The following is a 21,608-nucleotide window of genomic DNA, read 5'->3' on the forward strand; positions in this document are numbered from 1 at the left end:
AGAGTGACTGACCTTGGAAATTTAAACCTTTGACACTTGGTTTTGCCTCAACCCTTTCTTTAATTATTTCTTATATATTTAGTACCTAAAATTAAAATTCAATAACATAGCCGTTGACTTTGTAGCTGAACTCATAAGTATTGCACAATTGGGGGCAACTTTGAGAATAAGAAAAACAGCACATTTCTGTTAAGAAAATATGTAGTATTAACTTAGCCTTTGCTGTGATGACAAATGGCAAGAGCTAGGTAGGGTATACAGCGACATTTATTTCATGCCCATGGCTCAAGAGGACTGTGAGCAAGTCAGCCATAGCTCTATAGCTCTGTTCAATCCCTTGTATCTTCTTGTCTAGGGCCCAGGCTGACGGTCTTGCCCCTGTTTGAGACCTACTGTTTTCATGACAGATGAAAGGAACTCAGTTTCACTTTAAAGCACCCACACAGAGATGGCAAATTTCATGACTCTTCACATTCCATTAGCTGTACCATGTCCAAAGGCCAAGGTCAACGTCAATGAGGTGGGGGTTACATATAACCCTCCTGAATTCGTAGGCAAACAAAATGACAATAGGGCATCCTTATTACAGCTAATGAAAAATGATCTGATGGACCCAAATTGCCTCGTTACTGAATCCACGTATGACTTTAGGGAGGTCATTTGCTCTCTTTGTGGCCCTGATTTCTGATCTTTAAAATAAAAAAGTTGTCTTAGGGAAGCAAATTAATATAATGGAATGAATCAGATTAAGTTTAAATCCTAGTTGCACCCCAGACTACCTGTGTGATCTTTGGTAAGTCACTTAACCTCTCTCAATTTCCTCATGTTTCTCTGAAAATTCAAATGTGTAGTTAAAAAAAAAATAGTGCAGAAACATGGATGTCACTCAGTGGTAGAGCACAAACTTAGCATGAGTGGGGCCCTGAGTTCAAACCCCAGCAATACACACACACACACACACACACACACACACAAAATGCAATGGTTTTGATCTCTTAATATTTCTTATAATATAGTTTTATTTTTAAACTTAAAAATATCTTTCAAGACATACTGTCTCTTATGAGGAAATGTTTTTGAAGACATAATTCATTTACCTTATGCTACACTTAAGAAAAATGAAATTCAATACATTGTTGAATAGAAGTATTGATGATGTATTCGGCTTTATAAAATTACCGTTGTTTAGCCTCTACTTGGTCAGTCAGCTATACCAAAATCTGTCTATATGTGGAGGATATTGTTAATGGTCATGGTTTCTGGGCTCCAGGATTTCAAGTAATTAGTTAATGTTCAGTTTTGTAGTAGGGTGGTGTCCAGGCCTGGGCTCTCAGCCTCTGCAGGGACAGTGCCCCTGCCTTTCTCCATCTCGTCTACCTTACTGTAGAGGATCCAGAACTATCCTTGTAAGGGCTGGCACTGTGGCTCAAGTGGTAGAATGCCTGCCTAGCAAGCATGAGACCCCAAGTTCAAACCCTAGTACCACCAAAAAAAAAAAAAAAAAAGCCCAGAACTATCCCTGTAGACAGCACTTCTTCAGGAAACTTCTCTACTTCACCCATCCCCAGGGCTTGGGTTCCTTCCTACTCTCCACCTTCTTGTGCAGATCTCTGTCACCCTATGGATGCCTGATTCCTGCATCCATAGTACCTAGTCCCCGAGAGTGTAAACTTCTCCTGATTTTGTTTCCATAATCCCAGCACCCAGCTGACACATGGTTGGTGCTTAGTAAATATTTATTGAATGAGATGATAAATGTGGCTCATTCCATTCAATCAGACAGTTGATTCCCACAAAGCATTAAGCCCCACTAAGCAGTTGACCCTGACCCTATGGCAGATGGTTGAGCAAAGGCCCACTCTTCAGCACGACCTTTGCATGTTTGAATTATTGGCAGCTGCTGCTTCCTCCTTCTTTCTCTGTCTCTTAGGGCTGAAAGAGCTCCCTGCCTCTGAGCCTACCTGTTTATTTTCTTTTCCTCTCTGTGGAATGTTACAGCATTTAAACTTTAAAGATAAATGTATTGATTTCTTCTTAAGTTTTTGTTTGTTTCTGACTAGGGAGTTTAAAAAAAAACTTATTTCCTTTAAGTCAATAGAGATAGTCTTAGAAAGACTAGATGAGCCACACAAAATATTCATATACAGTTGCCTAAGGGTTAAGGCATATGCTTTGCAGTTACACAGATAGCTTTAATCCTTGCTCTTATTCTGCTGTGTGACCTTGGATGAGTGAGGCACCCTCTCTGAAACTTTATCTTTAAAATGAAGATAATATCCAAGGATCTGGTTTATGTGAAAATAAAGAGAGATGACACATGTAAAATAGCATCATGCCTGACATTCTCATTAGATAAGAAGGATTGCTGGTTTATGACAGCTAGCCCTTGCCAAACATTTGCCAGTGCAAGGTACTTTCTGAAAATGTTCTTTGTGTTTACTTGATTAGTTCTCACTAACATGAGATAGTTTATTATTGTCCCCATTTCATGGATGAGGAAAAAAAATAAAAGTAATTAGTCCTGCAGCCCCACAGGCAATACAGTGCTGGCACCCAGTCACTGTGTTATGGCTTTCTACACTCAGGGAAGCACTGGCATTGGCTCTATCAGGGACCCACCCTGTGATCCTTGCTCCCTCCTCCCACTCTTCCTTGTCCATGATTCCTGCCTTGGAAGTCAGACCATATAGCAGGAAAATGCTCTTTCCCACCACCTTTCATGGCAGCTCAGAGCCCTGGCCTGTGCCAGAGAGCTCCAGGCCTGCTTCTCAGCCATTTGTCAGGCTGCCAGAGGGCTGGGCGGCCTGTCTGTTTTTTACATACAGGCATCAGGGCAGCTGACAGAGCTGGGCATGCTTGGAAATGGCTTTGGTTATGAGCAGAATGTCAATGAAGGCCCTGGCCCAGCTGACAGTGAGGGTTTATGACCCCAGGAGGCCAGCTGCCAGCCTGGTCCTGGCTGTCAGCCCCTGGCACTGTCTGTGGGATGGTTTCTTGTCCTCATCCCTATTGAGAGATGGTCAGTTGCATTGGATGGACACCTATTTCCATGTGTGTGTTTGAGGAGAAAGGAGGGATGGCTCTACCTAGAAGCTGGTTCCCCATTGTCCAAAAGAAAGGAGGTATGGGGAGAGTAGAGGAAGAGGATTACAAGGAGTCTGTGAGTCCATTAGGAACTCAGAGAAAAATAAAAGTCAGAGAAAAATGAAGGAAACTTAATAAGAAAAAGAAGACATATAATATCATAGTCTATCTACTCTCAAACTTTCCTAGATCACAGTGATGGCCAGGACTGAACAGAAGCATTCTGGAGGCTCTGAGGTCAGAGGACAAAGCAATCCCTTAAAATTTTTATTTAAATGTCTTTTGTCTTCAAAATTTGCATATACTTTGTATCTTACACCATAATAAAGGTTTTAGTCACCTTCTTCTTCATTCTTACCTTCAGAGATGCACTCCTCACACCTACCCTTCTTCTCTAGTTGCCCCTATCTCTCCATCCCGTGGCAGTGCTTCTTCAGGATAGCTGTAGTATGTGTTTCTGGTGCCTGGAAACACACCCCAACCAATACCCAGCCTTCAGCAAGCCCCCGTCAAGTGTTAGGTGCTGAGCCCTGGAGATGCAGAAGGGAATTAGACTTAGCCCCCATCTTCAGGCAGCTCATAGTCCAATGGGAAATGTTGACCCAGCACTGAATTATTATGGTGCAGCAAAGTCAGGCTAGAGTAGCAGCACCAGTTCTACCTGTTGAGCACAAACTCTACATTACACATTTTTTACCTTAACTCTACCCCAAACACAACTCTGGAGCAGATCTTATTTTATTGCAGAGATGAGGAAACCAAGGCTAAGAGGTTAAATGACTTGCCTCAAGTCTTGCAACTTATAGGCAGGGGAGCAGAGTGTCAATCCAGGTCTTTCTTACTTCATAGTCTGAGTTCTTCTATTCCCATTCTATTGACTTGTATAATAAATGAGAGGGTGACTTCAAAGTACAGGCCGTAAACCCAGTCTGGGAAAATGGTCAGGAAAGGCATCCAAAAGGAAGCAATGCCAATGTTGAATCTTAAAGGATAAATAGGGGTTGGTCAGACATCCACAAGCATGCAAGGGGAGTTTTAGGTATGGAGAAGAGCATATAGTAAACATGGAGTAGTAACATGACTTTCTTGAGAATTGAACAGGGTCCTGTGATTGGAAGGAATGGTATTATAGAATAGTGATAAGACATAAGGCCAGAGACATGGTGAGACTGGATCATGAAGTCTTTTAGTTGAAAATTATCCTTCAGGCTTCAGGGAAGCAACAGAATTTATTAAGTGGAGGAATGGCATGTTCCTATTTGTGCTTAGGAAAGTTATTGCCAGCCATATGTAGAGGACAAAATGAAGGAGGGGAGATTGGAGGTTCTCTCAGGATCTATCTATCCATCTCCATTTGTCTCCATCATTTATCCACATTTTGGTTTCCTCTGTCTTGTCTCTATTTGCCTGTGTCTGTCTAGTTATCAGTCTCTATCTGACCTGCCTATTTAACTGATCCTTTGGTTTCCCTAGTGACTTACCTGGGGCAAGTCACTTTGACTTTGCCTAGAGCCAAGGGTCCCTCATCAATAAAATGAGGATCATAATGCTGGCCTCAGAAAATTAGATTAGGGATTAAGTGTGATATTGCATGTGAAATCGTTTTATATATTACAAAGTACCATACAAATGTGAAGGATTATTATCTAGGTATTGCTCCCTCAGGTGTGTTTTTTTTCTCCAACTCTAGGTTAGATACTATGCTATATATCGAGAGAGAGAGAGAGAGAAAGAGAAAGAGAGAATTCATAACAAATCAGAAGGAATACCAGAATACTAGAATATCAGAGTATAATAGAACTAAACAAAAAGCAAGAATAGAATCTTCTGTTTGGCATTTCTAACTTGAGGTCTGTCTGTCCAGTTGTGTGTCGATCCATCTCTGACTCTATATCCTCAGACTATCACTGATTTAGAATCTCCTCAGACACATTAACCCTCACATGCAATCCCCTCTTCACTATAGCCCCTCCTTATCATACAATTTTGAGGGCCAATGCCTTTAGAAGAAGAAAGAAAAGTAAATCATGAAAATACCATTGCTCTAGTAAGCCTGGAAGTTCTGTTCTTACATTAGTTTTATGATGCTTGCCTCCCTTTTCCATGTGACTCCTAAGACTTTCCTGAAGACTAGAGCTGGCCCACATGGATCTGACATTCCACATTTCATAATCCAAGGAAAACTTCAGCCTAGCATTGGAGTCAATTTCACTGAGTTATGCAGGCTGTGTGACTAATCTAGGACTGCCAGATAGTCCCAAGGTGGTTCTAACCATTCACATCTTTAACAAAGATTGCAAAGAATCTTTTATGGTGACTTTGTCCTGTAAACTCTTTATCTCTGTATACCCCTTAAGAAGCAGTATTGCATAGTGATATATAAGTCCTGTTCTATCACTCACAATCTTTATGGCTTCGTGACTTATGACTTATTCAACTACTTTGGGTTTCCATGTTAGGGTCAATTAGATGAAGACAATACCGCCTATTAAAGTTGTCATAAGAATGAAGTGATACAATGTCCACTGTGAACTGTTATCACAGGACCTGACTTTTTCTATGTTCAGTGAATTGACTCAGTAAGGATTCAGATTAGTTTCCCTCAGTAATGAAGCATATTATCATTAACCTTAATATCTCATTTTGTATGTGAGTGTGTGCTTGTGTGTATGAGCAGATGTATTTGTGCAAGTGTGGATGTATGGGAGCATGTCTTAAATTTCGATCCATCATTCATGATTGCTGAAGTACTAGGACACAGTACTAGTACTGCCACGCAGTAGAACTTTCTGTGATGATGTTAGCATTCCTTTGCATAGTCCACTATGTAGCCACCAGTCACATGTGGCTCTTGGGCACTCACATATGGCTAGTACAACTAAAGAAGTGTAATTTTGAAAAGCTAATTTCAATTAGGTTAAATTTAAATAGTCACAAGTGACTTCTATATTAGACAGTACAGCCCCAGGAAGTGTCCTTGTTTGTAATTACTCCTGAAATACTTATGCTATGAAAAAAATTACTGAACTCCTACTGTTTTTCAGGTACTTAAACACACACTAACTCATTTAACCCACATCAGTCCTGTGACATGAGTAGTCTTTTTGTCACCTTTGTTTTGCTGATAAGGGAACTGAGGCTTGGGGAAATAAAGCAACTCTCTCAAAGTCACATAATGGAGCAGGGGCTGGAGCCCAGATCTGCAATCCCAAAGCTATTGTCTTTGCATAACACAAGTTCGTGCTTTCTTTTAGCAATGTGGGCATAGTTTCCAGGGTGTGTGTATAATTTCTTCTTTTTATAAATAGATTGCTCTGGCTACAGGGGGATAATGGATTTGGTTGGTGGGAGAGGAAAGGAGGTATTCAGAGTAGAAACAGGTCAGGTAGGAAGCAACTGTAACAGTCCAGAACCACAATAGCCAATGTCAAGAGCCCAATCACTGTCCTCCTTGCATGTGGTTTCACACTCCAAATGTCAGAACTAGAAAGACCTTTAGAGATCTCCAAGTGCAAGTCCTTATTTGAAGAATGTTGGAACTGAGGCCCTGAGGCAGAGGTGATTTCCCCAAGATTATCATACTTGGCACAAGAACCTTCATCTCCTGCTATGATCTTTCTCTCATATCACAAGCCCATCATAAAAACAGAGATTACTTTTTTACCATCGCCAATCTCCTTGCTTCCATGGAAAACTTTCTTTCATTTTTAGAGACTGCCTCCTTATTCTTAGATGCCACCAAGTCACCAAAAAGGCAGGAATTAGAGTCGCTCTAAACAAATCAGTTTTTAAAAATCCTTTCCCAGAAGTTTGAACATGTCCTCCAGAGAATACAGAAATTCATACAAGGTGTCTTGGAAGTAAATAGAAAGGGCTTTATTCCATTTTTTTAGAGTAGGGGGAGGGGAGTCCCAAACAATTTTTCTGATGCCTGATAATGTTCTTCTCTCATCTCTCATTTCCCCACAACTATTTTGTCTTAAGGCTCTAGGAGCCTGTGGGAAGCGGCTGTGTGATTTTTATCTCCATGATTAAAGTGTTACACTTTATTGAGTTCTTTACATCAGCAGCAAAATCTGCAATGCAGGATTTTATATAACACCTCATTTTCTTCTTGCACCATTACTGTTATTAACCTGGTGGCAATAAACAGAAAATATGGCTTTGCTTATGATGTACTCTTTATTTTTGTTCCAATAGCAAGAAGGAAAAAAAGGGAACGAACCCAGAGAGAATAGAATTTTTACCGATTATATCCTTTTGATGTCTGCCCTTCTCTCTGTCTGTTCAATGACAACATTTCTCACAGAAGATCTAGGCTGGAGTTCATCTCTGCTCAAACATGTTTTCTCCTCCATCATGAACTCATCCATTTATTCATTCAATAAAGATTCCCTCAGCACTCACAGTGTGCTTGACACTGTGTTAGATGTAGGCTAGGTAAAGATTGCTACAGTGTCATTTTAGGTCTAGAGAAGTACTTGGTCCAGTGAGAGAAACAGACCCCCAAAGCAACAATAATGAAACAGTGATATGGTAGTAATAAAGATGGAGGATCGAGTGACAACCTAAGGAGAGAAGCATGATCAGTCATACCTGGGTGGGTTAGGGAGGTCTTACAGAGGGCAAGATGCGTGTTTAGCTTTGGAGGCTGCTAAGCAGGGCAAGGCATTCCTGGTGGCAGCATGAGCAAGGCCTTGGAAGGCACAGAGAAACATGGAACAGCCTGGAAGTTCTTAATTTGGCATGGTAAAAGCATAGAGAGCTTGTCAGCAGACAGAAAATAAAGTTGGAGATACAGTCATGTCACCAAGGAACTGATGTTCATGTGTAGGACATATCTTTCATATCTGCCAATGATGTACCCTCTTGGTTCCCCTAAGAATCAAAGCGAAAGATTAGAAAATCAAAGCATAATAATGTAGTGGGGAGAACTTGTACTGTAGACAGAAGATCTAGGTTTTATCCTTGGCTCTGCCACTTATTAACTGTAACCTTAAGCAGTGCATTCATTGGTAAAACAGGTGTGGTGAGGAAGAGATAATGATTATAAACAAAGTGCATAGGTTGTTGATAGTGTTTCATGTGTCAAAGGATAGGAGGTAGGGGAACAAAATTCTGGATAATTGAAAGAGCCAGAGAAGCCACAACCTTATTCTATCTTATTTTGATAAGATACAGGTTTCAATTCTAGTACTTCCCTTCAAACTGAGAGGTAAAGCTAGATTTGTTACCATGCCTCCTTGTCTAACCCTTGCTACATTCTCATCACTGCTTGTTCACTGCCTTGGTGCTTTGACCGAGTAAAGCAGTCCATAAAAATTAAAAGCCTCTTCAGAGACAGTGATGCCTGAAGCCCTCATCCCATTTACATTCTAGTAAGGGACCCAGATATTTTGTTTTTTTAAAACTTTTGTTCTTATTCTACATGCTAACAAAAATGTGCAATGCTCATGTTTAACTACATTAAGAAAGAGCCTGTTTTATATAGGAAACACATGATTACATGGGTAATATGTTCATTTCGTTCAAATAACCATATTTAGAAAAAAATTCAACTTATTTTGAATCAGAATAGCATAACCTAAGACCATAGAACATCTGATAGCATCTTATTGTAACTGGGGATAAGCACTGCTTTGGTTTGAATATGTTCTCCTAAACTCATACTCTGGAAACTTAATCCCCAAGGTAATAGTGTTGGGAGGTGAGGCTCAAAGGGAGGTGTTTAGGTCATGAGGATTCTGCCATCAAATGGAATAATTAAGCTATAAAAAGGGCTGGCAGAAGTTGGTCTGCTTTCTTGGGCTCTTCTGCCATTTGAGAACACAAAAGTTTGTCCCTTTTGTCCTCTTTTGCCTTTTACTATGTTGAGGATGCAGCAAGAAGGCACTTACCTTCTCGGGCTTGTGCCTTGATCTTGGGCTCCCCATCTTCCATAAGAGAAATTAATTTTTTTTTAAAATTATCTAGCTTCAAGTATTCTCTTAGAGCAGCCCAAGCCAGATTAACACAAATACCTTAGGAGACAATCAACCAACTCGAACTTACGATGACATCCCCAATCTCAATGAATGTCCCACCATCCCAAGCCAAAAAGCTGAGAATCAGTTTAAATTTAGGGCTCAGATTGAGCACTATTGTTCTCACTTTGTAATAGGTCTCATCTGTCTGCCATTATTCACATCCTCCCTGCCGTGCTTTAATTCAGGACCTGTTCATCTTTAAATTAATTCTCACTTGGATCATAACAAAAATATTCTACCTATTCTACAATGCATTTGAGTCTTATAATTTTATGTCTAATTCTTCCTTACTTCAACCTCTATAACAATCTTGTAGTCTTTTATTTATTTATTTATTGGTGGTGGTGGTGCTGGGGATTGAAACCAAGGCCTTATGCATGACAGCAAACGAACTACCATTGAACTTCATTCCCAAACCTAACCATCTTTCTAAAATCCTAAAGAATCATGTTATACATCCATAATACATGTTCCATTAGTGGTTTACAAGGCTTTCAGTGAATAGGAATATGGAAGCCTCTCCAGCTCCTTTTCTCACCTTACCATTCCCAGGCCTTCCAGTCACACAAACACCTTGGAGTTCCCTGAATGGTCTAGGTGGTTTGGGTCTTGGGACTTTTTCTCACAAGCTTCCCCAGCCTAGACTATCTTCCTCCCCTCCAGAGGCTCTGTTTCTTATCACCCACTTGCTGAACACTCTCCTGTCTATGAGGATGTTGCTCAAGTCACTTCCTCTGTAGCCTTTCCTGATCACCCATTAGATTTGATGGCTCCATCAGTGACACACCAGCGCTCCCATACAGCTCTCGCAACACCAGAAAGGCTTACATATACTCGGTTTGCCTTTTCCCACTGTACTGTGAAAAATGAGGGGTGAGAAAGTGGGAACAGGAAGAGAAAATGAATGAGTAGAGAGAAGAGAGGAGCAAGAAGAGTGAGAGGGAGAAAGAGAGAAAGAAAGAGTAAAGGAACAGATATCAGATCCCTGCCTGTGTCTTTCTTCTTCCCCTCTCCTCTCCTCCAGCTGCCTACACTGAATAAAGCAGGTAGAAACCATCTTATTTTTCCCCAGGATAAAGTATATAATTTCAGCATGAATGCTGGCACCTTGAACACTTCTTTGGAAAGCAGTAATATGTACTCTACCAAGTGGGAAGAATGCATTAGCATGGAAATGATTGAGTGGCTGTCCTGCAGTAGGTTCTTCCCACAGGGCATGCTAAGGAAAAGGACTTTGTATTTGTGTCTTGAAGGAGATGAGATGAGGAAGTCTTGCAGCATTTGTCCTCAGTTAGAGGTCTAAGGACAGGGTATTGGTGGTGGTGGGAGGGGGCTGCAAACAAGATCAAATATTTGAAAAATGTAAGACTCTTAGGATGCAATGGTTAAAAGGTCCCCAAGAAGTCACCAAAGCTATTCTCTAAATGAGGAAATTGAAGTTTAGAAAGAGAGGATTCTGGAGGTTCACAAAGCAAGTTATTAGGAGAGCCAAGATGAGTTTCCTGGGAAGAAAGTATCAATGTTTACAGATGATCTACTTTATCCCCTGCTCAGTGGTTAGACATATATGTCCTTACCTCTTTGGGTCAGCTAACAACCTCCTTCCCCAAAGCATTCAGGTCACAACTCTTTATTGAGTTCCTAATATGTACCTGGGGATGCCCTACTTTCATCACCCTTTGCTTTATAATGAGGCAACATTAACTTTTAATTATCAAATTAAAATATCCCTTAGCTCTTATGGCCTTACACATTATAACTCAGTCCTCCTCTTAGTTGAGAGCTCCTTGATTATATTGTCTCCTTATCTTGCTCAGACGTGGGCTTCCTGAGGAAGGGCCTGACTTTTCTACCTGTCTCTCTAACTCTCACCTGCTCACTCTCAATGCAGGAGTGGGCAGTGCGGTGACCCTCAAGGGTGAGGATCAAGGCTTTGGAGGTGGTAAGATGTGAGTTAGAATCACAGCTCAATCCTTAACTAGTAATGAGCTCATGACAAGCCCATGTCTGAACTTCTGAGAAACTAAGTAATGACTTTATTTCCTTCAGCCTTCAGCTCCTCTGTTATCCACCATTTGTAGCTCATCTTAGTGCATTCCTAGCATGAACTGCAATCTGCTACTGCCTTGCCTATCTGCTGTCTGTGGTCTGCCATCTAAACATGGATGTCAGCAACTTAAAAGCAGGCACATTATTTGTCTTTTTTACCCCCAGGTCCTATGATGGCATCTACGTACTAGGTTCGTAGTAAATATTTGTCAAATGAATAAGAAATCCTTAAGAATCCTTAAGAAAAGGATATGTATTTTTTAAATCTGTGGGAGTCCAGAGAAAGGAGCTGCCATCCCTGCAAGAGTGAAGGAAGGGTTCTCTGTCAAAGGTTCATTTGGGCTGAGCAAGATGTCACCAGATGGGAAAAGGAAGGGAGGGGCTGAGCATTCCCACTTGAGGGAAAAGCAGACAAAACAGCACAGAGCAGAAGGGTTTAAAGGTGCTTGAGGAGTTACAGGAGGTTCTGCAAGGCTGGTAAGGTGTGAGATGGCGGGAAGCAGGAATGAAGCACTTGTGACCCACGCCCTAGGTTCCCTGGGTCAGCTGCCTGGTGGTTCTCCTCCCTTCTCCACCTCCCCCAGCCTGATTTCTCATATACCTTTTTGTGTGGCAGGAATTTCTATCTAGTCACATTCAGGAGATACCTGAGAAAAGAAGAATTAACTATGTCAATTTAAAGATTTACACTATGAAGATGAAAGGCTTTTATAATACTTTTTTTCTAGACATGGTCTTGCTATGTTACCCAGGTTGGCCTACAACTGCTGGTGTCAAGAGATCCTCTTGGAGAGCTGGGACTACAGGCATACACCACTTCACCCAGCTGCTTGGTGATTATTGAAAAAAGGGTCTTCAATTTTTCTAACTTTCCTAACTTCTAGAAATAGGTTTATTTCTTGGGAAAAAAAAATAAAGCAGGCAGGGAGATATTTTAATTGATAAAAAAACAGTGGATTGTGGACTTTTTTTTTTTTTTTTTTGCCTGAGTCCCATGGGGAAAACATCTTTCTGGGTCAAATCTTAGCAAAGAAGTTTTCTGGAATTTTTCTAACACTTCTTGATTCTCCCATGTGCACTCATCTTTTAAAAATGTTTTTATTGACAAATGATAGCTATACAGGGGTTTCATTGTTACATTTCCATATATACAATAATTATTTGTTTCATCCTTTCCATTATTCTCCATCTTCCCCTACTCCTCTTGTTAAAATAACTTAGACATGTTTCAATGTTCCATATTCATACATCTGTAGAAAGTACCTCAACTATATTCACCCTTTTTTATCCTCTTAATTTACCCTCCCCAACCCCTTAACATGATCTATTATTTAACATGATCCTTCGTTATTTAAGTGTCTGTTCATTGTTCATTGGGGTTTTGCCTTGGCATTTTACCTATAAATATATATAGACTTTAATTAGTCTAACCCCTTCTATTACTCTTCCTTACCATTGTCCCCTTACCCTGTTTTGTCCAAAAGTTTACACACTCATCTTAGTGCCCTTTTGAGAGGCTAAGGCCAGCAGTCTGTTCCCAGACAGACTTGAGCCTGCATGGTGCTTGCCTGACTGTGATCAGGGAATTGCCTGCTAGATTGCAGGTTCCCGAGGGCATAGCAGCAGGCAGGGGAAGGAGCCTTGTAGCCAGCATCTGCGTTTGTGCAATGCTGAACAAATTACTTAAACTCTCTGTTCAGTTCCCTTCTCTTTGAAAGAGAAATAACAGCAAAGCTCACCCTTCTCAACCTGCCATTGTCCTTGCAGAGTTCAGTTTCCTCCTCATCTACAAATCTGAGATAAAAGTCCTTTGCCCTTCCTGAACTGGATTTCCCTGGATTGCCTTTCCTTCATTGGATTAAATGTGAGATAAACTGAGGTACTCCCAAATGTGAAGGATGCAACACCACATCAGAGCACCAGTCTCAGGTTTTGGCTTGTACCAAGTGAGATGAAGCAGGGAAGCAGCTCAGAATGTAGAAAGAAAATCCATTTCCTCCCTAGTGTCTAGGAGGAAGCTAACTCCACACTAAATTATGTTACAAATATGCCCCAAGGTAGTTTTAATTTTATTGGTACTGATTTTAATTTACTCTTTAGGCCCCTGATTGCAGGATGAGCTGTTGGCTTCTGGCAATGGGACAGCCCTTCATTGCTTGGTTTTAATTAAGGTTCTTAAGGTTGGAAGGAAAGAACAGATACTCCACCCCCTTTTCTCATTCCCAAGTTATAATTAAGGGACCTGCATTTGCGACATACCCCATGCTCCAGCATGACCATAGAGAAGCACCTTGTTTTACTGTTAGAAAAAGCTTGAGATGCATTTGTTCGTTCATTAATTCACTCTTTCTTTCATTTCCTCATTCATTCTTTCATCAAACCTTTAATGATGACCTACTATACATCAAGTCTTCTCCTTGTTCTGTGGATTTAAAAAAATCAACAACATATGATCCCTGTCCTCAAAGAGCAGGGTCTCCTCAAAGAGGAGATAAAAATAGAGAATTGTAATGTCATGTGGGGTGGCTGTTCACTCAGCCTGAGGGATAAAATACATTCTGGGTGCTTTTTCTTTTTCTTTTTCTGTTTTTTTAGCTGTTCTGGGAATTAGACCCAGGGCCTCGGACATGTTAGGTAAGCACTCTGCCACAAAAGATAGCCCAGTCCTTTTAAAATTTAATTTTGAGACAGGGTCTTACTAAGTCACCGTGGCTGCCTTCAAACTCACTATGTAGCCCAGGCTGCCCACAAACTTGTGATGTTTCTGCTTCAGCCTCCTGAGTACCTGAGATTTCAGGCATATACCTCCATGCCTGGAAATAAAGCTTTTGGATTGAGATTTTGCACTAGCCAAGATGAATAATACTAACTTCTATAATAAACAATTCCCAAATCTCAGTTCCTTAATATACCAAAGGTTCATTTCTCTCATGTCACAGTCTGATGCAGGTCAAATAACTCTCCTGGCCATTTTCTGTAAGCATTGATTCAGAGATGCAGGCTACCTTCGTATGGTACACCAGTTTACATGTAGTTTCCATGAAGAAGGACAAGAGAAAGTGGTTGATTGTGTATGAATTTTATGGCCAGCCTCAACATGTTATTACCACCACCCATATCCCATTTGATCACAACCAAAAGAAAACTTGAATAAGTGGAAAGTTAAAACATCTTCTTGGATGGGAAAACTCAAAGACGTAAGAGTTAATTCTACCTAAGTTGATCCATAAATTTAATGTGATTATATTATAAATATTGACAATATTGACAGAATTTGGGGGTGTGAGGAAAACTAAAAAGGCTAATTATAAACAAGATGATTATAAATACCACATAGAAAATATGTGAAAATATCCATGAAAGTTCAGAAAATGAAGCATAATGAGGTAAATACTAATTTTCAAATATTATACCATATTATAAGCAGAAAAGAATAAAAACCATGTGATATTGACACAGGAATGTAACAATGAGAATAGAGTTAGTAGGGCTGTGGAGTGGCTCAAGTGGTAGAGTACCTGCCTAGCAAGCATGAGGTCCTGAGTTCAAACCCCATTGCAGGAAAAAAAAAAGAATAGATAGGAAGTACAGAAATAAATTCAAATACATACAAAATTATATGGTAAATATGGCTATTCAAGTCAGTGAGGAGAAGATGCATAATTCAACAAGTGGTATTGGGCCAATACAATTTAATCCTTACCTCACTCCCTACAGCCATGTAAATTGACATAGAAACAAAATATTTAAGAGTAAACAATGAAACAGTAAAATAAAATAAATAAGGAAACCACAAATGAAAAGATTGATAAATATGACTAAAATTAACATTTAAAAATTTGTACCTGGGGGCTGACAGAGTAACTCAATTGGTGGAGTGAAGCATGAAGCCCTGAGTTCAAATCCCAGTACCATAAGAAAAATTATGCATGGAAAAATGTACTACTAAAAGTAAAGTAAAAAAGACAAATGACAAAAATGTTTATCCTACACATAAATGTTAATTTCTCTACCATATAGCTTCTATAAATCAGTAAGGAATAAAACTTAACAATCCTATTCTTAAAATGGACAAAGAAAACAATTGGTCAATTCATAGAAAAGAAAGTGCAAGTAGTTCTTAAACATAAGAAAAATATTTAACCATATAATAAAAAGATAATTATACTTACAGAAATTAGATTAAAACCAATCTTAGATATCAATTTCCCACATCAACTTGGTAAATATCAGAAAGTTTGATTCTGCCTGTGTTGTCAAGGTAATCGAAAAAGAGATACTAATACATGGCTAGGAGTAAACTGGTTCTTCTAAGGTTAATCTACTAATGTTTATTAGAATTGCAAAACCACATAGCATCAAGTAATTCTGTTTCTAGGAATTTTTTTGTGCTTTTTTTTTTGAGACAGGAATTTCACTATGTAGACCAGGCAGGCCTCAAACTCTTGTTCTTCCTATCTCAGCATCCTGAATGCTGAGATTGCAGATGTGTACCACCATGCCCAGTTCTAGGAATTTATCCTACATATAATTGTATATGTAGGAGATGCTGTATATACAATGTCCATCACTAAGACATTGTTTATAACAGGAAAAGATTGGAAATACCTTAAATGTTTATCAATAGGAAACTGGTTAGTTTATATGTGGCTGTTAAAAAGAATGAAGTCACTATTGACTGAGAAAGAATCACCTCCAAGATGTATTCAGAGAAAAAAAGCAGACCCAAAAAGTATCATTAGGGTGCTACTGTTTAGGAGTGGGGCAATATTTAGTTGTACATGCACAGACTGTCTCTTGAAGGATATGTGCCAACCTGGTAAAAGTAGTTGCCTCTAGGGAGCAAAACTTGGGTGAATGGAGGATGGGATGAAGGAAGATTTTTTTCAATGTAAACCATTGCATACTTTTTTACTATTGAATCAAATGCGGCAATTATAATTCACCTGCTGGCTACTGAAAGGCGATTCAGATTAGCCGCCAGATGTGAGAGACAATGGGCGCCATATCCAAATGGTTAACAGAAGAGCTTTGCTCTAATTCTTGCTCCTTCACGAGCTTTCTGGCAAGCCTTAAGCAAGCAACTTCCCCACTCGGGGCTGATGCAAAAAAAAAGGTCAAAGAAACTGATTTCCAGGCCTTCTCTGGCTCTGACAGCCAGAGATATAAATTGCAGTTTTTCCTCACACATTTCGTAAGTCATCTCTCTACCACCTCCTTTCCTCTGCAGCTCATCAAAAGCTCAGAGGAAAAGACAGACAATTGAAGAAAATAAAATTGCAAAGATGACTTTTATAGGGCTCCTGTTGAATCATTGTGTATTCCACCTCCAAAGCTGAAAATGATGAGTTTAATATCACACAGAGCTGTGCATCTTGTATCTCTCAAAAGACAGCTTATGCTACCCAGAGAACTGGGAACTCGGCAAGACATAATTTTTCACTCCAACTCTGAGGCAAATGAAATGACAGTCATCAAGCCCACATTCTAGAAGCAACATGGTTTTCATTTGCCTTTAACTTCATTTGAAAGTGTCCCAAGGAGGGCGAATCTTTCCAGATGTGGACTTTTCTTCTTTTCCAGGATTACGTACTAGAAAGGAAGTAGTTTTGACTTGGCTGTTTCTGGTGTTGGCCATTGACGATGATAAATTAATTGTTCCAGGGGTCAGGAGGCTTGTGTGTCAGTGACAATTACTCCATGAACTTGGAAAAATTCCTTCCACATTTGGGTCCTATGTTATTCTTAGAAGGGATTGGTAAATACCGATAGGGGTGATATAGAGGAAGAGAAGTTTGTGCTTGAGGAACAGTGAAGCTCTGGTGGCCTGAAAGTCCCCCAGTTCTTCCAGTATGTTATGGAGTCTGGAGTAATCTCTTGGGATCTTTTGTTCAGTCACTCTGCAGTCACTAAGCTCTTTACACACAACTCCCACACTTGCTGAGCAGGTTAACGGATAATATATCAAGCTAGGAAGTGCCTTAAGTATGTGTAAGCAGAGAGCAGAGAAAGACTAATCAATGTCATTTACAGATTACAAATACTCCTCAACATAAGCAATGTCTATGTTATTGGGGAGTAGATGTGACCTCATGAAGAAAGGTTAAATAAAAGAATTAACTAAGACTTCATAAAGCTCCCAGCGTGATGCCTGACATGCATTTGATATGCAGGAAGTAATAATAACTATTACCACTGTGTTTAGTTCACACTAGAACTCTCTGAGGTTGAAATCAAAATACCAATTTTTTCAGATAAGAAAGTTGAGGCTCAAAGTGGGAACATGATTTATACCAGGTCTTCCAGTCAAAAATGATAGGGCAAAATTACAAGTAGGCCTAAAGGAAATACAATTATACTACGTGGAAGGCATGTCTCTGTAAGCAGAGAATGTCTAATCACGAATGTGTTAACTGTTGTGTAGAAGTAACGTCATGATTTAACCCAATGAAACCTCACTTCCTCAGAAGACCTCTGAAGAGGGATGCTGATGGCAGTGCTCTCAGACCCTGAGGACACATTGGTTAAAAGTGAAGAGAAATCTATCCTCACCTGTCTCAATGCCTCAGATCACATTGTAAATAGTTGCCAAGTCTGCTGACACAAAAGGCCAGCTTGAAAGGGTGTTGGCCACTGGTGTGTGTGTGTGTGTGTGTGTGTGTGTGTATACATGCATAGTATCTGGATCCTTTAAGGCTAGCTCTATGGTGCCAGACTCCTCATTTACTGTCTCTTCTGTCAACAGAAAACAAGCCTGGAGTTTTATATTGACATTCACGCCCACTCCACCATGATGAATGGTTTCATGTATGGCAATATCTTTGAGGATGAGGAACGGTTCCAGAGGCAGTCCATTTTTCCCAAACTTCTCTGCCAGAATGCTGAGGACTTCTCTTATGTAAGTCAGAAGCTCTAAAGTGGCCAGCCCCAGCCCTCTGTACACCTCAGTGTCTCTTCTTCTTACTGTCTCTTTCTTCTGGTTCGGCTCAGTTTGAGTTGTCCTTCACCTTCACTGGATACCTACTCTGTGCCAGGTCTTTCATGGGTGATGAAGACAGAGTTACACAAGTTATGACCCTGCTCTCAAGTTGCTCATCCACAGTCAGGGAGGGAGCCTCTGACACAGTCAGTCTGAGGAGCTGGCATTTGTTTAGTGGGTCTGACTCTAGTATTAACAAGGAAAAGAAACTCTCTGAGTACCTCCCAGGGCCTGTTTTCATCTACTTCAGTCCTTTCATACAAGTTAACATGTTTGCTCAGGGTTGTGCGTCCACCATTCCCTTTCTTCATGACTCTTGACCTCAATTTCTTTGTCAGTAATAGGTGGGTGATACTTTTCTACCCTGCTGGCACTGTAGCTTCCTGGGTGAATACATGTAACTGTAGATATGAAAGTCCTTTGCAGGCAGTGAAGACTTCAACAAACTCCAGGACTTTTGGTGTTGCAATTCCCTCACAAGTGAGGAGGGCTGGACAGATGGCGAGGCAGCAGAAAAAATTTGTAGCAGAAAGCAATATTGGAAAAAAAAACAGGGAATAATGATAAGGAGAGGAATCAGCATGTGGTTTCAGGACATGGGAGAGTTTTTGCACATTTTCCTTTGTTTTGATACTAAATCTTTAAGCCTTGTTATTTCCATGTGGCCAGAGGGGAAGGTCATAGCAATTTTTGAAGTTGATGAGCTGAAAACTCACCTGCCCATTGCTTCAGGCTGGACATTATGGGGATGATGAATTTCTCTGTGCAGTAAGATGCACTTTGAATCCTAGAATCTTTGAATGTCAGACCAAGAAAGGAACAATAAATCGTTTTGTCCAGACTTTCTTTATATCCAACAGACACCTATGGGCCAGAAAAGTGGAGAATCTAATGCAAGGTTGCCCAGCATTTAGGAGTAGATCAAAGCAAGTACCTGCTCATTTGCAGGTATGGGACAAAAATAGCCATGCTGTTTTAGAGGCTCTGTAGGATCCTCTAAAGGATGATCAGACCTGTCTCTTTGAAGCCACAGGAATTTCAGAGCAGGTGATGGCTTCCAGGTCCAGCTTACTTGGAAGGTGGGTCATTGGTCTCAGAGACCCTTACAGGGGAGAGGTTTCTAGGACTCACAGAAGAGGCACTGTTTGGAAGCCTTCTTTCTGGGATGGCCTGATGATGTTCCTGAAATGCAGCCTCCTTAGGAGCTCAGGTTGAAGTAAGGTCATCTATCCTGGTCTAATCACTATCCAATTCCAAAACAGAAGATTTGGGTTCCACTACATGGATTTCAAAGAAGTCCTTTCACATCTGACATTCTGTGATTTTCCCAATTTTTTTCCTTTAACTCAACACACACACACACACACACTCACACTCACATGTCTATATCTCTGCCTCACTCATCTCTCTTGTTTTGTTTTCATTCTCTCTTTTTCTTCTTTGATCTGCAGCTGATTGCTGAACTCATCCTCCTATTGAAACCACAGTCTTCATTTATTTAGATTTCCATGGATTCACAACCTTAAGTGAGTTGACACTCACAACTCTGAGAGCTGTTATTACTACCTCCACTCTACAGATGAGGAAACTGAGGCTAGTCCAAATAAGGCAACTTGCCTACCATCTCATCATAGTGGTAGTACAGCATGTGTTTTAACAGACATTCTCACTGGAGCCTGACATGCTCACTCTTCTCTCTCAGTCTACTCTGATGGGTGCTGTTGACACCCTATTGAAAAGGCCACCATGGGTCCCCTGATGATGTTCAGCTGTCTCCAATGAGGTGGGAGGCATTGGGAAATCTAGTGTCACTGAGTTTAAATCTCTACTATTTTACTTAATTGCTCAACCTCTGTGAGCTTCAGTTTCTTCATCTATAGAAAGATAAAATGTTGAATGTGTTCTTTTAAAGCCTAAGTGAAATACTATATGGGGAAAAATATAAAGTTGAGAGCACTGCCCAAAGTTTAGCTCTGATTGTCATCATAATATAGTCACTCTCGCCCTCTATGTTTCCCTGCTGCATGTGTCCCCATTCAAATATCCATACATGATTGTTGAGCAGCAGTCACTGTGCCCCAAGAACTGGATACTTTCATTTAATTATGTTTGTTTATTCAATCCATCCTCATAATAAATCTGAGATGTGGGATTAAGATCTCACTTTTCAGATGAGGAATTGAGATCGAAAGTTTTGAATGATTTGCTTGAGATATAATAGTCAGCAGGTGCCAGCCCTGACTTTCTCCTCTCTACTTTATCTCTCACAGTCCAGCACATCCTTCAACAGGGATGCTGTGAAAGCAGGAACTGGCCGGCGCTTCCTTGGTGGGCTCCTGGACCATACCTCCTATTGCTATACCCTAGAAGTCTCCTTCTACAGCTACATCATTGGTGGCACCACGGCTGCTGTTCCCTACACTGAAGAAGCCTGTATCCTTGTCAGATTCCCACTCAGCCCTGGGCCAGTTTTTATCCAGCAGGAGGATCAACTCTGGAAGGATTTACTAGGCGGGTCAGGAGTCTGGCCCCAGATCAGGACAGGGCTAAACTCTGGGTTGAAGATTGAGGTGGCGGGTTCTGCTGGTGCAACTTTGGGCTGTCCTGTTCACCCCTGCCTTTCATATGCCCTTCATGTGGATATTCCTCCAACTGCTACCTCCAAGTTCCAAGTCTTCCTCAGGTCTTCTGGACCCATGGGGTCCTGCTCTCTCTTTCTCTGCTGCTTTATCTTTCTTTCCCCTCCCCTCTCTCACGAGGCAGTGAGTCTTCCTCTGTCATATAAGGTATGCAAGTAGTAGACTGGATGTGACATGCCAGGGTTGTTGAAGAAGAGCTGGATGACCTTGACTACTCCTTCTAACCCTAAACACATAAAAGTATTTTCTCTTTTCATCTTTATTGTGTTTCTTGGGCTTTTGGTCTCTCACTTTTTTCTCTCTCTGCTCTCTATTTTCCTTTTTCTTGTTTTCCCCCCTTCTTCCTTACTTGTCCAATGGTTTTCTCCCTCTATTTCCTCCCCTCCTTACTCTTTTCTCTCTTCTTCCCTTCCTACTTTGCTCTCTCTCCCCTCTCTGCTTATTCTCCATTTTCCCTGTGTTTCTCTTGTCATCCTCTACATCTGTCTCTCTGCCGTCATATTTCTTTTTGACAAATTGATTTTCCTCCTAGTTTTTTCACAAAATTTCTCTGAAAATTCCTAATCTTGACATGATGAAATTAGGGGTTACTTTCTAACTTGCTTGATTTTTTTAAAGAGATTATTTAGTAATTCTAGCTTCCTGAATGTTGATCTTAATTTCAAAGTCACTGTATCAGGGCAGTGACAGATTATGATATGGTCTGCTTTCATTTAGCCTTTGGTTTATTTATTTATTTATTTATTTATCATTTTTACATTTACTCATATGTGTATACATTGTTTGGGCCACCTCTCCCCCCGACCCACCCCACTTCCATGCAGAACCTGT

The 21,608-nt window shown here is 40.5% G+C and overlaps 1 protein-coding gene across 4 annotated transcripts in view; it reads left to right on the forward strand.

Annotated features, from left to right (window-relative positions):
- The window catches only part of Agbl4 (AGBL carboxypeptidase 4), a 1,287,504-nt gene that overhangs the window by 1,208,331 nt on the left and 57,565 nt on the right, over positions 1–21,608 (forward strand). For 3 of the 4 annotated variants that reach the window (XM_074080185.1, XM_074080183.1, XM_074080184.1), the window contains exons 10-11: positions 17,905–18,057; positions 20,409–20,571. In XM_074080185.1, the coding sequence (XP_073936286.1) occupies positions 17,905–18,057; positions 20,409–20,571 (316 nt within the window). The remainder of the gene's footprint in view (positions 1–17,904; positions 18,058–20,408; positions 20,572–21,608) is intronic. The other variant, XM_074080187.1, reaches the window with a different exon arrangement.

Source organism: Castor canadensis, chromosome 7, assembly GCF_047511655.1.
Source record: "Castor canadensis chromosome 7, mCasCan1.hap1v2, whole genome shotgun sequence".
NCBI classification, from domain to species: domain Eukaryota; kingdom Metazoa; phylum Chordata; class Mammalia; order Rodentia; family Castoridae; genus Castor; species Castor canadensis.